Source organism: Salmo trutta, chromosome 17, assembly GCF_901001165.1.
Source record: "Salmo trutta chromosome 17, fSalTru1.1, whole genome shotgun sequence".
Taxonomy (NCBI): domain Eukaryota; kingdom Metazoa; phylum Chordata; class Actinopteri; order Salmoniformes; family Salmonidae; genus Salmo; species Salmo trutta.
The window spans coordinates 20,655,131-20,675,565 of record NC_042973.1 but is presented as its reverse complement, the minus strand read 5'-3'; the positions used below and the strand labels follow the sequence as shown (position 1 = coordinate 20,675,565).

The window sequence follows — 20,435 nt, the reverse complement described above, 5'->3', positions numbered from 1 at the left end:
GGGGATTACAGATTGTGTACTGTGTTAGTTCCAGCCAACCACCAGTCTCATTGGTCAACATGTATATTCCATCCAGCCATGCCAATAATCACCATGACACACACCCTCTAAAGACTTCTTACTTTGTTAAATATGGAGATTTTGGGTGTGCGTTGCATGCCTGCCAATTAGTGAAAGTTGTTATACATACAAACTGAGAATTATATATATACCTGTTCAGATGTCATCAATATGTCATGTATGACATTTGGCTTCCCATGGTTCATGTTGGCTGACTAACCTTTTCCTCAAACATTGATGTGGCCTGATTAGTCAGGGGGCAGACACAGAGGTTGTTAGAGAAGGTTGCTACTGTATTATTAAGGTTGCCACAATCATGTGTGCAGACCTGATGCAGCACCCAAGTGCTCTCTGCTGTGCTGTCGCTGTAGCTCCACACTGGTTCTCATGTGCCTTTCTACTTGATTATCTGCATTATGCCAGTTTCTGGTCCTTTGATCCCTGAGGCAGTAATGATGTACTACTGCCTAAGAAAAAACCTCATCATCACACTTATAGATTATTTGAACATTATGCGCAAAAAATTCTAATATCGGTCCCATGATTTGAATTGGATTTGTGCCACAAATGCTAAAACATTAGCATTTGGAAACAGTGCCAACCACTGCCAGGGAAACTAAACCAAAGCATGGATTGCTGTAATACCTTGTACATAGACAGCTTACAGGGTAAGGAGACCAATGTGTCACTTTGTAATTTTGGTGAACTTTCCCTTAAAGAACAACACCAGGAACATAAAATATAAAACAAGGCACAAGGCGCTGATCGAGGATCAGGTCACCCCTGTCCATGTAATCTTATTCATGGTGTCATCTAAAAGGAAAAACTGATCATAGATCACATTCCTACTCAGACACTTGATAGATATGCTGCTCCTTACATAAAGTCAGGAGAAACCAGTAGAATCCTGCCAATGGAAACAGAGACCATTTGTATGTATCAGGTTGACACAGATTCATGCCTGCAAACCACCTGCAGTTTCCCTCAGATGTAGCCTACGTAGGCAGCAGGTACCAAGGGAGTGACCGTCCGTAGCCGAGATAGAGAGTTTTTCCTAGCCACCATGCTTCTACGTCTGCATTGCTTGCTCTCTGGGGTTTTAGGCTCGGTTTCTGTATAAGCACTTTGTGACATCTGCTGATGTAAAAAGGGCTTTATAAATACTTTTGATTGAAATATATTTGTTATATTTTTGGAGGAGTCCTCCCCTTAGACATGCAGAGAAAGGTCATGGATGCAAATGTATATGATGCAGGCTGAAATCATCACATCATCTCATAACGTGATTTAATAATGAGAGGGCAGAACAAATTGTTTATTATGAAGACACCAGCATATCAGAATCACTGCTCACCCACTGGACACACCCTGGTCGAATCAACATTGTTTCCACGTCATTTCAAGGAAATTACATTAAATGAACGTGGAATTAGACGTTGAATTGACGTCTGTGCCCAGTGGGCAGGGCATAACCTGGTGAGTCAGCTATTATAGCATTATAGTGTTGTAATGTTATAGACCCCAAACAAAATGTAGCTCTTGCCGCAGAGTCTATTTATGCAATACGGGTGTGGTATATGGCCAACATACCACGGCTAAGGGCTGTGCTTAGGCACGATGCAACACGGAGTAGCACGGCTGTCAGCCAATCAGCATTCAGGGCTTGAACCACCCAGTTTATAATGGTATAATTCTCTGGCATCTGGAGTGGAAGTTGTGACTCGTGCCTATCCTGTGCCAGAATGCCTCGCTACCTGGTGTAGTCGTGGTGGTGCTCGGTGTCAGGAAACAGAGACTGTCCTCTCTGGTGACACTACACTGGGAGAGGGGCTGGCACACACTCAGCTCACAGACAATAAAATGGTGGTGCAAGGAAAGCATCAAATCAAATCAAATGTATTTATATAGCCCTTCTCACATCAGCTGATATCACAAAGTGCTGTACAGAAACCCAGCCTAAAACCCCAAACAGCAAGCAATGCAGGTGTAGAAGCACGGTGGCTAGGAAAAACTCCCTAGAAAGGCCAAAACCTAGGAAGAAACCTAGAGAGCAACCAGGCTATGAGGGGTGGCCAGTCCTCTTCTGGCTGTGCCGGGTGGAGATTATAACAGCACATGGCCTAGATGTTCAAATGTTCATAAATGACCAGCGTTGTCAAATAATAATAATCATAGTAGTTGTTGAGGGTGCAACAAGTCAGTAACACAAGAGTAAATGTCAGTTGGCTTTTTCATAGCCGATCTTTGAGAGTATCTCTACCGCTCCTGCTGTCTCTAGAGAGTTGAAAACAGCAGGTCTGGGACAGGTAGCACGTCCGGTGAATAGTTCAGGGTTCCAGCAGGTCTGGGACAACAGGTCTGGGACAGGTAGCACGTCCGGTGAACAGGTCAGGGTTCCATAGCTGCAGGCAGAACAGTTGGAACTGGAGCAGCAGCACGGCCAGGTGAACTGGGGACAGCAAGGAGTCATCAAGCCAGGTAGTCCTGAGGCATGGTCCTAGGGCTCAGGTCCTCCGAGAGAGAGAAAGAAAGAAAGAGAAAGAGAGAATTAGAGAGAGCATATTTAAATTCACACAGGACACCGGAAAAGACAACAGAAATACTCCAGATGTGACAGACTGACCCTAGCCCCCCGACACATAAACTACTGCAGCATAAATACTGGAGGCTGAGACAGGAGGGGTCAGGAGACACTGTGGCCCCATCCGATGAAACCACCGGACAGGGCCAAACAGGTAGGATATAACCCCACCCACTTTGCCAAAGCACAGCCTCCACAACACTGGAGGGATATCTCCAACCACCAACATACCATCCCGGGACAAGGCCGAGTATAGCCCACAAAGATCTCCGCCACGGCAGAGCCCAAGGGGGGGCGCCAACCCAGACAGGAAGACCACGTCAGTGACCCAACCCACTCAAGTCACGCACCCCTCCCAGGGACGGCATGGAAGAACACCAGTAAGCCAGTGACTCAGCCCCCGTAATAGGGGTAGAGGCAGAGAATCCCAGTGGAAAGAGGGGAAACCGGCCAGGCAGAGATAGCAAGGGTGGTTCGTTGCTCCAGCCATTCCGTTCACCTTCACACCCCTGGGCCAGACTACACTTAATCATAGGACCTACTGAAGAGATATGTCTTCAGTAAAGACTTAAAGGTTGAGACTGAGTCTGCGTCTCTCACATGGGTAGGCAGACCATTCCATAAAAATGGAGCTCTATAGGAGAAAGCCCTACCTCCAGCTGTTTGCTTTGAAATTCTAGGAACAATTAGGAGGCCTGTGTCTTGTGACCGTAGCGTACGTGTAGGTATGTACGGCAGGACCAAATCTGAAAGATAGGTAGGAGCAAGCCCATGTAATGCTTTGTAGGTTAGCAGTAAAACCTTGAAATCAGCCCTTGCCTTAACAGGAAGCCAGTGTAGGGAGGCTAGCACTGGAGTAATATGATCACATTTTTTGGTTCAAGTCAGGATTCTAGCAGCCGTATTTAGCACTAACTGAAGTTTATTTAGTGCTTTATCCGGGTAGCCGGAAAGTAGAGCATTGTAGTTGTCCAACCTAGAAGTAACAAAGGCATGGATAAATTTTTCTGCGTCATTTTTGACAGAAAGTTTCAGATTTTTGCAATGTTACGTAGATGGAAAAAAGCTGTTCTTGAAACAGTCTTGATATGTTCTTCAAAAGACAAATCAGGGTGCAGAGTAACGCCGAGGTCCTTCACAGTTTTATTTGAGACGACTGTACAACCATCCAGATTAATTGTCAAATTCAACAGAAGATCTCTTTGTTTCTTGGGACCTAGAACAAGCATCTCTGTTTTGTCCGAGTTTAAGAGTAGAAAGTTTGCAGCCATCCACTTCCTTATGTCTTAGACACAGGCTTCAAGCGAGGGCAATTTTGGGGCTTCACCATGTTTCATTGAAATGTACAGCTGTGTGTCATCTGCATAGCAGTGAAATTTAACATTATGTTTTCGAATGACATCATCAAGGGGTAAAATATATAGTGAAAACAATAGTGGTCCTAAAACGGAACCTTGAGGAACACCGAAATTTACAGTTGATTTGTCAGAGGACAAACCATTCACAGAGACAAACTGATATCTTTCCGACAGATAAGACCTAAACCAGTCTAGAACTTGTCCATGTAGACCAATGTGGGTTTCCAATCTCTCCAAAAGAATGTGGTGATCGATGGTATCAAAAGCAGCACTAAGATCTAGGACAGACGCAGAACCTCGGTCTGACGTCATTAAAAGGTAATTTACCACCTTCACAAGTGCAGTCTCAGTGCTATGATTGGGTCTAAAACCAGACTGAAGCGTTTCGTGTACATTGTTTGTCTTCAGGAAGGCAGTGAGTTGCTACGCAACAGCTTTTTCAAAATGTTTTGAGAGGAATGGAAGATTCGATATAGGCCGATAGTTTTTTATAATTTCTGGGTCAAGATTTGGCTTTTTCAAGAGAGGCTTTATTACTGCCACTTTTAGTGAGTTTGGTACACATCCGGTGGATAGCGAGCCATTTATTATGTTCAACATAGGAGGGCCAAGCACAGAAAGCAGCTCTTTCAGTAGTTTAGTTGGAATAGGGTCCAGTATGCAGCTTGAAGGTTTAGAGGCCATGATTATTTTCATCATTGTGTCAAGAGATATAGTACTAAAACACTTTAGTGTCTCCCTTGATCCTAGGTCCTGGCAGGGTTGTGCAGACTCAGGACAACGGAGCTTTGGAGGAATACGCAGATTTAAAGAGGAGTCCGTAATTTGCTTTCTAATGATCATGATCTTTTCCTCAAAGAAGTTCATGAATTCATCACTACTGAAGTGAGAGCCATCCTCTCTTGGGGAATGCTGCTTTTTAGTTAACTTTGCGACAGTATCAAAAATAAATTTCGGATTGTTCTTATTTTCCTCAATTAAATTGGAAAAATAGGATGATCGAGCAGCAGTGAGGGCTCTTCGATACTGCACGGTACTGTCTTTCCAAGCTAGTCGGAAGACTTCCAGTTTGGTGTGGCGCCATTTCCGTTCCAATTTTCTGGAAGCTTGCTTCAGAGCTCGTGTATTTTCTGTATACCAGGGAACTAGTTTCTTATGACAAATGTTTTTAGTTTTTAGGGGTGCAACTGCATCTAGGGTATTGCGCAAGGTTAAATTGAGTTCCTCGGTTAGGTGGTTAACTGATTTTTGTCCTCTGACGTCCTTGGGTAGGCAGAGGGAGTCTGGAGGGGCATCAAGGAATCTTTGGGTTGTCTGAGAATTTATAGTACGACTTTTAATGCTTCTTGGTTGGGGTCTGAGCAGATTATTTGTTGCGATTGCGAACGTAATAAAATGGTGGTCCGATAGTCCAGGATTATGAGGAAAAACATTAAGATCCACAACATTTATTCCATGGGCCAAAACTAGGTCCAGAGTATGACTGTGGCAGTGAGTAGGTCCAGAGACATGTTGGACAAAACCCACTGCGTCGATGATGGCTCCGAAAGCCTTTTGGAGTGTGTCTGTGGACTTTTCCATGTGAATATTAAAGTCACCAAAAATTAGAATATTATCTGCGATGACTACAAGGTCCGACAGGAATTCAGGGAACTCAGTGAGGAACGCTGCATATGGCCCAGGAGGCCTGTAAACAGTAGCTATAAAAAGTGATTGAGTAGGCTGCATAGATTTCATGACTAGAAGCTCAAAAGATGAAAACGTCGTACTGTAGTGGTAATCAGCTCCAGGTCGGTTCTAGTAAACTACCTACACACCACTGTCTGGTGTAGAAATACTGGAGATTACTTGATCTGTTTTTGTTTGTGTCAGATTCATCCAATGTTTATGTGTTAAATATTACATTTTTTCTGAAGAGGAAAATATACACTGAGTGTACAAAACATTAGGAACACCTTACTAATATTGAGCTGCACCTCCTTTTGCCCTGAGAACAGCCTCAATTCGTTAGGGCATGGACTCTAAAAGTATTCCACAGGGATGCTGGCCCATGATGACTCCAATGCTTCCCACAGTTGTTTCAAGTTGGCTGGATGTCCTTTGGGTAGTGGACCATTTTTGATACACACAGAAACTGTTGAGTGTGAGAAACCCAACAGCGTTCAAGTTCTTGACACACTCAAACCGGTACGCCTGACACCTACAACCACTTAAACATTTTGTCTTGCCCATTCACCCTCTGAATGGCACACACGCCCAATCCATGTCTCAATTGTCTCAAGGCTTTACAAGTGACTTCAATAAGGATCATAGCTTTCACCTGGTCAGTCTGTCATTGAAAGTGTTCCCAATGTTTTGTACACTCAGCGTATGAGCAGTCTATATGTAGCCTAGGGAGTGTCTGCCTCAATCACTTAAATTAATCAGAAGAAACAATATCAATACATAAACCTCATATTCACTCTGGCATTCTGCCTCTGGAAAATGTTGATTCATATAGATGAGCATAAACAAAAATATACATGTAGCTGGATATTCCAATATGATTTAAGGGAACTCCTTAATTGCCCTTTCCATTGTCTATAAAATACACAAGCACCTTTTCTGAATTGTTGTCATTACTGAAGCAGAAACAGGCAGCCAATACCACAATACACAGTAATCATCAAGTAATGGCCCTTCATTTACCAAACTCACTTCAGACATGATATCCTTCACCACAGAATGGCCTTTTCACTCCGTTTCTGGAAGAAGGCTTAGTGTGCATGAAATGTGTCTGTGTAAAGGAACTGTTGTTTCTCATGTCATGCTCCACTCAAAATAATGTGCTTTAGATGTTTTCAAAGCAAATGGTAGACAGATCAGTTTGATATATATCCTTTAAACTAAATACCACAGCACTGGATGGGCTCAGCTGATTATCACATAACCTTTATTTGCAATTTATTGCATGGTCTGAGTAACACTATGAAAGAGCACTTGATCGCACCACAAAATATGATTTCCCTACCAACACATTCAAAAGACTATAGATTCTAAATCATCCACTCCATGAGAATGAAAGAAGACAGGTTGAGTAGGATTAATTTCAGTCGGCAAGAACAACACAATGTTAGGCTGTCACTTCACACTGTGGGTAAAGCCTACCTATCCTGATACCTGCTGGTGATTTGGCAGGAAAAACTGCTAACTATCATATAAAACGGAAATATTTAGCAAACTATAAACGCAAATGTTCTTAGACACACTCTAGTAACCTCAGCTCCATAATAGTGTAGAAGATTTTGTTATAGTGTCTATATGCCTCAAAGCAATCTCCATTCAGGGGTCAATTCCTGGGCAGTTGAAAGGACATATTATATTGGACTGGCGCAAGTAACACAGTATAATATGCCACTCTGTGCTTTGATAATCACCTACTATTCTGCATTTTGTTGATATTTCTAATGTTGCTGCTTCCCACGTAAAGTCAAATATTGTTCAGACATTGGTGAGAAGGAATCGCTGTTTGAAAAGCACATCTCTAGGCTACCTGCAAAGTGTTCTACCTTGCTCAAGGATGATTCGATTCCCATAGACAGCCTCCTGTGTCAAGCTTCCTGTGTCACATTATGACACTACTGTTATTGACAGTCTATTGCTTATTCAATGAGTTGTTCAAATCTTTGATTCCCTGCTGCTGGTTCCCTCCAGAGGTCTGTGCCCTCTCCTGGTGTTTGAGAGTGCCTTCCGTTCATCATGTCATCACAATAGAACAGAGAAGGATTCATTCAAACGTAATGTAGCTATGTAGTAAGATTCCTGCAAGCCTGATATTTAAGCTGTCTTTACCTGGTGCTCCCTGCATAATATAAATGAAATAGACTAAAACATATTTTTTAAACCACATTTAAACCAAAACAAGAAAGGGCCATTATCTACAGCAGTGTTTCCCCCAACAGCACACATTTTTGTTGTAGCCCCAGACAAGCACACCTGATTCAACTTGTCACCTAATCATCCAGTCTTCAATGACTTGAATCAGGTGTTTTGTCCGTGGCTACAACAGAAATGTGTGCTGTTGAGGTTACTGGAGGCCCGGAGTTGGGAAACGCTGACCTACAGTGCTGGACTCGTACACACCTCAAACTCAACCCTGGACATCGAAGCCAGTTCCATTAAATGTTTTCAGGGACTGATTTAGACCTGAGACAGCAGGTGTGTGCAATGAATAATCAGGTAGAACAGCAGGCTCCGAACCTCATAGGGTAAGAGTTGAGTAACCCTGTCCTACACGGTTCTCACATCCCATACATTTGTGTTTGATCAAATGTTTTACTGTACTGTCCTGCAGTCTTTATCCGACAGTGAATTCAACCATTTACACCTCATTGTATTGTACTCTGCTACCAGTACTTGTAGAACAGAGCATGGGTTAGCTACTGATCTCTTTCCCTCTCTGTCCAATACCTGTTCTGTCTCAGAAAGGAGCCGCTCATCACTCTGGGATCTCAGAATACAGGATATCAGGTGGATTTGGCAACCATGCTGAAAGTGATTCCCTCCCTGAGCCAAGTCCATATGGGCATCGTGACCTTCACTTGTCTTAGTCAACAAACAAGGAAGTGGCACTAGAGTAGGTTCAGCAGTATAGAGGCAGGGCCAAGGCTTTCAGTATGCATTTCAGTACACACTACATGAAGAGAAATAGAAGAAGGAAAATATATATCCTACATCAGTGTTATTCAAATCCAGGTCTCAAGCTGCTGCTGGTTTTCTTTTCTACATCACAGATAATTGATAGATATTCAGTTTTGTACTCCACAGTATAATCGATTGGTTAGAGAGCCCACTCACCTGGGTTCTGAAACAGTCCATTATTAAGAGCCTAGAGGGGCAGGAGGAAAACCAGCAATGCTGCAGAACTTCAAGGCCCATATCCCATGTTCTTCATGGTCTTGCCACCGCAATATTAAACAAAATACACTACATGACCAAAAGTATGTGGAAAAAGCTGAGGGATGGGCCTGGAAAAATGTAACCCCTCTCTAATTCATAGACAGAAGTTTGGATGTAAGGACTGACCATACATGAGCTCAACATGATCGTTTTAACTATGCTTTCAGGCTATACAGTGTTTGTTTACATGTACATTGTTTACAAACCTTGGAGTAAAACAATCTTATTTTGGGTACAACAGTTAAACTAAACTCATGAGGCATTTATAAGTTATATTCTTTAAGAATAAATGGGTATATATAATTAATTTATGAGTCCAAAAATGTATGTAGCAACTAAGGATTCCAGCTTTAAACTAAACACAGATGGACAAACAATATCATTCCGACAGCTATGGAATTAGGCAGGGGGAACAGCTGCTGAAAAATGTATTATAAATTGATTTTACTCAGACAACCCTTTTCAAATTAGTGGGAACAATGCCTTAGGGAGCTCTCGTCCCATGCGTTACTAATGATACTATACCTCATGGCAGTCTTAAGCAGTCTTCTTTTCCTGAACCCCTATTCTATTCATGCAGTATGATTGTATCATACAAGACAACCCTCCAATCTGTCACAGGTATTGCTTTGCTCCTCTTTGCTCCCTGTTCTCATCCAATTTGCCATTAATTTCCTCTTTGTAGAGAGAAGGGCCTTGGTGCATGAGTGCTGTGTGAACTAGAGTGCTTGCATGGAGAGGCGAGAGAAGGCTGCTGTATGGCTGAAGGCAGGCAGGCTGGGTGGGTGGGTGTGTGTGAATGAGGATGGGAAGTGTTGATTAGATGTCAGAGAGGAAGACATACACTATATATACAAATGTATGACCCCTTAAAATTTGTGGATTTGGCTATTTCAGCCACACCCGTTGCTGACAGGTGTATAAAATCGAGCACACAGCTATGCAATCTCCATAGACAAACCTTGGCAGTAGAATGGCCTTACTGAAGAGCTGTTATTGTGAAGTGGAAACGTCTAAGAGCAAAAACGGCTCAGCCGTGAAGTGGTACGCCACACAAGTTCACAGAATGGGACCGCTGAGTGCTGTAGCGCGTAAAAATTATCTGTCCTCGGTTGCAACACTCACTACCGAGTTCCAAACTGCCTCTGGAAGCAACGTCAGTACAAGAACTGTTCGCCGGGAGCTTCATAACATGGGTTTCCATGGCCGAGCAGATACATACAAGCCTAAGATCATAATGCACAATGCGTAGCATCTGTTGGAGTGGTGTAAAGCTCGGCACCATTGAACTCAGTTGAAATGCATTCTCTGGAGGGACGAATCATGCTTCACCATCTGGCAGTCCGACAGACGAATCTGGGTTTGGTGGGTGACAGGAGAACGCTACCTGACCCAATGCATAGTGCCATCTGTAAAGTTTGGTGGAGAGGAATAATGGTCTGGTGCTGTTTTTCATGGCTTGGGCTAGTCCCCTTAGTTCCAGTGAATGGAAATATTAACACTACAGCATACAATGACATTCTAGATGATTCTGTGCTTCAAACTTTGAGGCAAAAGTTTGGGGAAGGCCCTTTCCTGTTTCAGCATAACAATGCCCCCACGCACAAAGCGAGGTCCATTCAGAAATGGTTTGTCGAGATTGGTGTGGAAGAACTTGACTGGCCTGCACAGAGCCCTTACCTCAACCCCATCAAACACATTTGGGATGAATTGGAACGCCGACTGCGAGCCAGGCCTAATCGCCCAACATCAGTGCCCGACTAATGCTCTTGTGGTTGAATGGATGCAAGTCTCCGCAGCAATGTTCCAACATCTAGTGGAAAGCCTTCCCAGAAGAGTGGAGGCTGTTATAGCAGCAAAGGGGGGACCAACTCCATATTAATTCCCATGATTCTGGAATGAGATGTTCGACGAGCAGGTGTCCACATACATTTGGTCATGTAGTGTAGATCCAGGGAATCATCATCACACACACACACACACACGCAGTTCCTGGCTTGGCCTCCTGGGTCTCCTTATCCGTTTAATGAATCCAAGAAGATGCCCATGTACCTTCCAGTGTCCCTCATTACACCATGAGAAACAAATGAATCCTATTCTTATTGACTACCACTAAAAAATAGGCTATTAAATACTCAAAGGTTGGCTGATAAAGAATATTTAGTGGGGTAGATTCACAAAACTTCTAAAAGATTCAAAAAGTAGAGATAATTCTCAGTGAGTCACTTTTGCCTCATTCCTAACAGATGAATGATTAGACTCTGATGCCCATGTGGCAACACTTCCTCGACAGCAGCAAATAGTGTCATCTTAGTGTCGTGACATGGTGGGAACAAGTGATAGAGAGGAGGGGGAAGGTGGAGTGGAGGCATCCTATCCAGAGAGCCAGTAGAGACTAGTGACAGCCAGCCAGCGTCGCCCAGGGCGAGACGAATCTCATTTGTAGCATTACCAGGCTCTTTGGTGTGTGAGAGGGCTGAAGAAAAGGCCTGCTTGTGACTGTGACAGTGTGGCTTCCCTCCCTCATTGCTCTCTGGCTATAGAGATGTAAAGAGCACTGCTATGGGGTGGATTAGTGGGGAGATTCGTTACCGTTCCACTGATCTCAATATCAGAATGAATTTTCAGAGGTTTAACAAGAATCTAGATTCCAATCTGCACCATATGAAACTTTAGAATAATTTACAATTATAAAACGGGTTGTTTGGATCCTGGATGCTGATTGGTTGATAGCAGGGAGTAATAGCTCCACAATCCTCGCATTCTCCGGGTAAAGCATGTTAACAGTTCCATTAGAATTATCAATGCGCATCCACTGTCCCACAACCCAGCCAGTTAGTTTATAAACTGTACAGAGAAATTGTGAAAGTGATATATATAATTACACAATTATAAGGCTCATCAGGTATGGGGTGCCTTATTATTGTTGTCATTGTTGTGTTTTAGTGTTAGCTGAATGGTCTGGGAGGTTATTACATTATACATCTAGTCTATGACCTGAGGTAGCTTATTGTTAGTAAGTACATGTATAAGTAGCAATAGGAATTCTCTAAGGAACATATTGAAATTGATCATGTAAAGGAATTATTTTATCATGCCAGTGAACAAATGAACCCCCTGAGGCATATTCATTCAACTTGAAACACTTAAATTGTTTCAGTATTGAGTGCATTAGAACAGCAAAAATGGTCTCATTATAAGCCTTTTGTGTGGTAACAAATTAGATTGAAAACTAAAGTGCAGGATAACAGTTGTATTTATTCTGTTCTAAAAGAGAAGAGCAGGCAGATATCAGGGCTGTCGCACAGACCGAATAGATAGATACAGTAGATAGGCCATATGCAGTAGATCCCAATAATATACAGTATGTCTGAGTTCTAGTGTCAGCTCCCAGTCAAATCTATTCAAAATGAAGAAACATTCCCATGTGTTCTGAATAAATCAACAGAGTATTGAGTTTGTTATCAATCATAAGAAATATGGATGGCATAACTGAATAAACTTCCTCTTTCAGGTTCAGCATGAGGCCTTGTGAAGAACTGAACAGTCAAAGGTAGTTATTCGAAAACAATCATTATTGTTCCAGTCCAGGTATTGTTCAAAAGATTACTTGAACAACACCCTCCTCAGATTAGCAGAACAGGAACAAGAAACAGCTACAGCGTAGCATCTCGAATATCAGAACACATACGGAGCAGAACACCGGACCAAGGTGCCCAGAATTATGCCAATCTAGTCAGAATCACCTGAAGGATCTTACTGCAACAGTGCTGACTTGGCTGTAACGTCTCAGCGATAGCATGGCTGACCCTTACCAGAACAATGTGTACCACCAAGGAGGAGGTGACCCCTATGGCACCTACGGAGAGGGAGGAGACCAGGAGGGCTACGGTTACCAGGGCGAGTCCTACCCTCAGGAGGAGGATGCAGCCAGCGATGCCACGGAGGGCCATGATGACGAGGACCAGATGTATGAGGGGGAGTACCAGGGGATCCCCCACCCTGACGAGGTGAAGGCGGCCCAGAGGGCAGCGAGGGCCAAGGCCAGGCAGGCTCAGGCAGGGGCCACAGAGCTGGATGAACTGGCTGAGCAGTATGAGGACATCATGGAGGACTGTGGGCATGGACGGTTCCAGTGGACCCTGTTTATAGTGCTGGGCCTGGCCCTCATGGCTGATGGGGTGGAGTGCTTTGTGGTGGGGTTCGTGCTGCCCAGCGCAGAGAAGGACATGTGCTTATCCAATGGAGAGAAAGGCATGCTAGGTGAGTCATGGCTAAATGCCAATACTTGTTCGAAGACATACAACCCATATTAATACTTGTCTTGTATAATGTCTTGGTCAATTCATTCTGGGAAAAAGGAATAAGAGGCTGAATTAATAAGATGCTGAATTAAGAATGTGAATTGACCAATTGACCCATTACTGAATTGTAATGGGAAAATAATAATGTTATATATTCAAAAAGTCTTACTTAAAGTTCTGATACCAAATTAAATAATTTATCTGAGGACACAATTCAGTCCCTGCACGACATTCTGTGGATATCAGTGCAAACTGTGTAAAATCAAAGCTAAGTTGTGGATTGTATTGGGGACGGTTCCAGCCAGTACCCCCCTTGCAGTCAATACTAGCCGGCAGGTACTTAAGTGCTCCGTAAATTAGAAAAGTTCTCAAATAAGCTAATGGCACAGTTGGTTTCAAGATCAATCTGGATGCTTTTTATGCTCTACTTTACTTCAATATATTCCTGCTTAGTGAAGCAGGGGGGAAATGTATTATCTGTTTCTCCACAGCAAATAACACAAATTTTGGCATCCGGGGCGATCTGCGGCATGCCACCAATCACACTGATTGAGACTATGCAGTATTTTGTAGGCCTATGTCTGAGGGAAATGTGGTTCTCTCTCCGTTCCACCCTAACAAAAGCAGCTAGCTATATGCAAAAGTTGCTCTCAGAGACTGCCGTAGAATATTGCAACACAAAAAGGGGCATCCAAATGTAGAAAGTTTTCTACTCAAAGGCTAGATGAAAGTTCACCTATCTATAAGAACTGACAGAGATATATCAAACTAGACTTGAGAAAATGGGTTGAGAATAGGACTTCTTTGAAGAACAATGTGCAGTGGTGAATTTGAAATTCAGAGTCAGACACCACTTTGAAACCATTGAAACCTGTGGGTGGAAGCTGTCCAAGAAGACAAGTATCTGGGATGAGAGGGCAGTTTTTTCTCCCTCTCCCCAGCTTTCCCAGCCTCAGCGGCCCAGCAGGCTGTACTGGTTGGTAGTAGTGAGTCAGCAGGTGGCTGAGGAGAGGAGATCAATAGCCACTCTACTGACCTTGTGTCTAGGATACATACTGTTCGCCTGCTGCTTCACTTCACATTTGGCTAACTACACTCTGGCAATCACAATCACGAGCTGATATTGCACTGTATATTCTGTAGCCCTCAGATCTCAGACTGACTCATATAGACAAAGTAATTGCCCTTCTGGGATTATTATTTTTTTTATTGAATGAAATTGAATTGAATAAATAGGGTGGAGTCATGCAACTTTTAGGTACTCAGAGGATACAGGATATGCTGGATCATACACTGAACAATAATATAAAAGCAACATGTAAAGTGTTTGTCCCATGTTTCATGAGCTGAAAAAAAAGATCCCAGAAATTTACCATATGCACGAATGGTTATTTCTAGCAAATTTTGTGCACAAATTTGTTTACATCCATGTTAGTGAGAATTTCTCCTTTGCCAAGATAATCCATCCAACTGTCAGGTGTGGCATATCAATAAGATGATTAAACAGCATGATCAATCCACAGGTGCACCTTGTGCTGGGGACAATAAAATACCACTCTAAAATGTGCAGTTTGTCACACAACACAACGCTACAGATGTCTCAAGTTTTGAGGGAGTGTGCAATTGGCATGCTGACTGCAGGAATATCCACAAGAGCTGTTGCCAGAAAATGTAATGCAAAATCCTCTACCATAAGCCTCCTCCAAAGTAGTTAAAGAGAATTTGGCAGTATGTCCAAATCAAATCAAATTTTATTGGTCACATACACATGGTTAGCAGATGTTATTGCGAGTGTAGCGAAATGCTTATGCTTCTAGATCCGACAGTGCAACAGTACCTAACAGGTAATATCTAACACTTCCACAACAAAACCTAATATTTAACAAATTCCACAACAAAACCTAATACACACAATCTAGTAAAGGAATGGGATAAGAATATATTGGTATAAAATATATAGATGAGCAGTGACAGATCGGGTAAGATGCAATAGATGGTAATAAATAGATAGTGAAGGATACAGTATACAGTATATACAGATGAGATGAGTAATGCAAGATATGTAAACATTCTTAAAGTGGCATTATTAAAGTGACTAGTGTTCCATTTATTAAAGTGGCAAATGATATCAAGGCTGTAGGTAGGCAGCCACCTCTCTGTGCTAGTGGTGGCTGTTTAACAATCTGATGGCCTTGAAATAGAAGCTGATATTCAATCTCTCTGTCCCAGCTTTGCTGCACCTGGACTGACCTCGCCTTCTGGATGGAAGCGGGGTGAACAGGCAGTGGCTCGTGTGGTTATTTGTCCTTGATTATCTTTTTTGCCTTCCTGTGACATCGGGTGTTGTAGGTGTCCTGGAGGGCAGGTAGTTTGCCCCCGGTGATGCTTTGTGCAGACCGCACCACCCTCTGGAGAGCCCTGCAGATGTGGGTGGTGCAGCTGCCGTACCAGACGGTGATACAGCTCAACAGGATGCTCTCAATTGTGCACGTGTAAAAGTTTAGTGAGGGTTTTCGGTGACAAGCCAAATTTTTTCAGCCTCCTGAGGTTGAAGAGGTGCTGTTGCGCACACTGTCCATTTCAGTTTGTCGGTGATATGTACACCGAGGAACTTAAAACTTTCCACCTCTCCACTGCTGTCCCGTCAATGTGGATAGGGGGGTGCTCCCTTTCCTGAAGTCCACGATCATCTCTTTTGTTTTGCTGACATTGAGTGAGAGGTTATTTTCCTGACACGACACTCCAAGGGCCCTCACCTCCTCCCTGTAGGCTGTCTTGTTGATGTCAATCAAGCCTACCTCTGTAGTGTCGTCTGCAAACTTGATGATTGAGTTGGAAACGTGCATGGCCACGCAGTAGTGGGTGAACAGGGAGTACAGGAGGGGGCTGAGAACGCACCCTTGTGGGGCCCCAGTGTTGAGGATCAGTGGAGTGGAGATGTTGTTTCGTACCTTCACCACCTGGGGGGCGGCCCGTCAGGAAGTCCAGGACCCAGTTGCACAGGGCGGGGTCGAGACCCAGGGTCTCAAGCTTAATGATGAGTTTGGGGGGTACTATGGTTTTGAATCCTGAGCTGTAGTCAATAAACAGCATTCTTACATAGGTATTCCTCTTGTCCAGATGGGATAGGGCAGTATGCAGTGTGATGGCGATTGCATCGTCCGTGGACCTACTGGGGTGGTAAGCAAATTGGAGTGGTTCTAGTGTGACAGGTAGGGTGGAGGTGATATGATCCTTGACTAGTCTCTCAAAGCACTTCATGATGACAGAAGTGAGTGCAAGGGGTGATAGTCATTTAGCTCAGTTACCTTAGCTTTCTTGTGAACAGGAACAATGGTTGCCATCTTGAAGCATGTGGGGACAGCAGACTGGGATAGGGATTGATTGACTGACACACCAGTCAGCTGGTTTGCGCATGCTCTGATGACGCGGCTAGGGCTGCCGGCCTTGTGAGGATTAACACATTTAAATGTTTTACTCACGTCTGCAACAAAGAAGGAGAGCCCTCAGTCTTTGGTTGTGGGCCGCGTCGGTGGCACTGTATTGTCCTCAAAGCATGCAAAGAAGTTGTTTAATTTGTCTGGAAGCAAGATGTCGATGTCCGCGACGGGGCTGGTTTTCTTTTTGTAATTCGTGATTGTCTGTAGACCCTGTTTGAACCGTTTAATTTCGACTCCACTTTGTCTCTATACTGACGCTTTGCTTGTTTGATTTCATTACGGAGGGAATAACTACACTGTTTGTATTCGGCCATGTTTCCAGTCGCCTTGCCATGATTAAATGCGGTGGTACATGCTTTCAGTTTTGTGTGAATGCTACCATCAATCCACAGTTTCCGGTTAGGGAAGATTTTAATAGTCACCGTGGGTACAACATCTCCTATACACTTCCTTATAAACTCACTCACCGAGTCAGCGTATACGTCAATGTTATTGTCTGAGGCTACCCGGAACATATCCCAGTCCACGTGATCGAAGCAATCTTGAAGAGTGGAATTCCTTTGGTCAGACCAGCGTTGGATAGACCTAAGCACGGGAGCTTCCTGTCTTAGTTTCTGCCTATAGGAGGGGAGCAACAAGATGGAGTCAGTCAGATTTGCCAAAAGGAGGGGGGGCCTCACATCTGGCCTCACAACCGCAGACCATGTGTATGGAGTCGTGTGGGTAAGCGGTTTGCTGATGTCAACATTGTGAATAGAGTGCCCCATTGTGGCGGTGGGGTTATGATATGGGCAGGCATAAGCTACGGACAATGAACACAATTGCACTTTATTGATGGCAGTTTGAATGCAGAGATACCATTATGAGATCCTGAGGCCCTTTGTCGTGCCATTCATCCGCCGCCATCACCTCATGTTTCAGCATGATAATGCACGGCCCCATCTCGCAAGGATCTGTACACAATTCCTGGGAGCTGAAAATAACCTAGTTCTTCCATGGCCTGCATACAGCCATTGAAGAGGATTGAGACAACATTCCATAGGCCACAATCAACAGCCTGATCAACTCTATGCGAAAGAGATGAGTCGCGCAAATGGTGGCAACACCAGATACTGACTGGCTTTCTGATCCACGCCCCTACCTTTTTATTATTAAGGTGTCTGTGACCAACAGATGCACATCTGTATTCCCAGTCATGTGAAATCCATTGAATAGGGCCTAATTTATTTATTTCAATTGATTGATTTCCTTATATGGACTGTAACTCAGTGAAATCTTTGAAATTGTTGCATGTTACGTTTATATTTTTCGGTATAATTATCTTGTGTAACATCTAGAATTAAAAGGAACAAGTTAGCAGCTTTTCTGTTTAAGTGTGGCATGATTACAAATTCAGTCAGGTATCCTATTAGTTATTCACTATCTCATCTTGCCCTAAATGTTGCTCTTTACAGTAATTGAATCTACATTTTATCCAATGCCCCTCAAAATGTTTCAGTCCAAATGTACAAAATACACTCCAGTTTATTTCAATGGTTTAGAATTTGACTTCCTAACCATAATCAATCAGCCTCAATGGGTCTACAAAAATATGTTATGCCTCTAATTCACACTTTCACTGTGATCACTGCATACATTCTGACTCAATGGATGTAAACTGTCCAATCAGAAGGCAGAGTGGCAGCACTGTCACTGTTCTACAGGGAGAGGAGGTTGGGGGATTGATTCTCATCTCCATATGTTTATCCGTTGACAGCAGGCCCAAGTCTTCGCTCTCACACCAGTCATCACCCACACCCCCCATGGCATTGCCATCTGCAGTGACATCATGCCACCATGCCAGGCGCTGGCACTTGGCACAGGCTGCTGGTGGTAAAATGTGTTATTTTTGGGAAATTCATCCCTAGTGATAGGGTTGGGTTGATAGCCTACAGGTAAGTTATTTCACTTATAATTCACTGTATCACAATTCCAGTGGGTCAGAAGTTTACATACACTAAGTTGAATGTGCCTTTAAACAGCTAGGAAATTTACAGAAAATGATGTCATGGTTTTAGAAGCTTCTGATAGGCTAATTGACATAATTTCAGTCAATTGGAGGTGTACCTGTGGATGTATTTCAAGGCCTACCTTCAAACTCAGTGCCTCTTTACTTGACATCATGGGAAAATCAAAAGAAATCAGCCATGACATCAGAAATACATTGTAGACCTCCACAAGTCTGATTCATCCTTGGGAGCAATTTCCAAATGCCTGAACGTACCACGTTCATCTGTACAAACAATAGCACGCAAGTATAAACACCATGGGACCATGCAGTCGTCATACCGCTCAGGAAGGAGACATGTTCTGTCTCCTAGAGATGAATGTACTTTGGTGTGAAAAGTGCAAATCAATCCCAGAACAACAGCAAAGGACCTTGTGAAGATGCTGGAGGAAACAGGTACAAAAGTATCTATATCCACAGTAAAACGAGTCCTATATCAACATAACCTGAAAGGCCGCTCAGCAAGGAAGAAGCCGCTGCTCCAAAACCGCCATAAAAAAGCCAGACTACGGTTTGCAACTGCACATGGGGACAAAGATTGTACTTTTTGGAGAAATGTCCTCTGGTCTGATGAAACAAAAATAGAACTGTTTGGCCATTATGGCCATTGTTATGTTTGTAGGGCAAAGGGGGAGGCTTGCAAGCCGAAGAACACCATCCCAACCATGAAGCACGGGGGTGGCAGCATCATGTTGTGGGGTGGTTTGTTGCAGGAGGGACTGGTGCACGTCACAAAATAGATGGCATCATGAGGCAGGAAATTATGTGGATATATTGAAGCAACATCTCAAGACATCAGTCAGGAAGTTAAAGCTTGGTATGCAACTGGGTCTTCCAAACGGACAATGACCCCAAGCATACTTCCAAAGTTGTGGCAAAATGGCTTAAGGACAACAAAGTCAAGGTAATGGAGTGGCCATCACAAAGCCCTGACCTCAATCCCATAGAACATTGGTGGGTAGAACTGAAAAAGTGTGGGCGAGCAAGGAGGCCTATAAACCTGACTCAGTTACACCAGCTCTGTCAGGAGGAATGGGCCAAAATTCACCCAACTTATTGTGGGAAGCTTGTGGAAGGCTACCCACAACGTTTGACCCAAGTTAAACAATTTCAAGGCAATGCTACCTATACTAATTGAGTGTATGTCATCTTCTGACCCACTGGGAATGTGATGAAAGAAATTAAAGCTGAAATAAATAATTATCTCTACTATTATTCTGACATTTCACATTCTTAAAATAAAGTGGTGATCCTAACTGGCCTAAAACAGGGAATTTTTACTAGGATTAAATGTCAGGAATTGTGAAAAACTGACTTTAAATGTATTTTGCTAAGGTGTATGTAAACTTCGAACTTCAACTGTAATTATCTGGAGCTTAAATTAATAGGCTTTATTACCCAAGGTTAGAAAATACTGTAATTTCTGAGGCAGAAACACATACACCTTCATGATTATATCAAATGTCAGCATTTAGCGTACTTAAACAAGAATGCTTGATGCAAGCATTCATTACATGCTAAGAATTGGTGTTCCAGTCAAGCTTTGAGAGATGGACAAATGCACACATTAAATACTGTTAAGTTTCTTTTGAGACACCCTGCTGACAGGTTAAAGCCCTAAAAGTGGTATGACATAGAAATATGATACCTGTTAAGGCTTCACAAAATACCATTCAAGGCTATTCAATTTGACCAAAAATACATTTT

General features: G+C 43.2%; 1 protein-coding gene across 4 annotated transcripts in view; it reads left to right on the top strand.

Annotated features, from left to right (window-relative positions):
- LOC115151833 (synaptic vesicle glycoprotein 2B-like) overlaps positions 1–20,435 on the top strand; it is a 52,155-nt gene that overhangs the window by 14,764 nt on the left and 16,956 nt on the right. For 3 of the 4 annotated variants that reach the window (XM_029696096.1, XM_029696097.1, XM_029696098.1), the window contains one exon: positions 12,452–13,200. The exons of the other annotated variant lie outside the window; for it this stretch is intronic. In XM_029696096.1, the coding sequence (XP_029551956.1) occupies positions 12,738–13,200 (463 nt within the window). In that variant the 5' untranslated portion in view covers positions 12,452–12,737. The remainder of the gene's footprint in view (positions 1–12,451; positions 13,201–20,435) is intronic. 4 annotated transcript variants of the gene reach the window in all.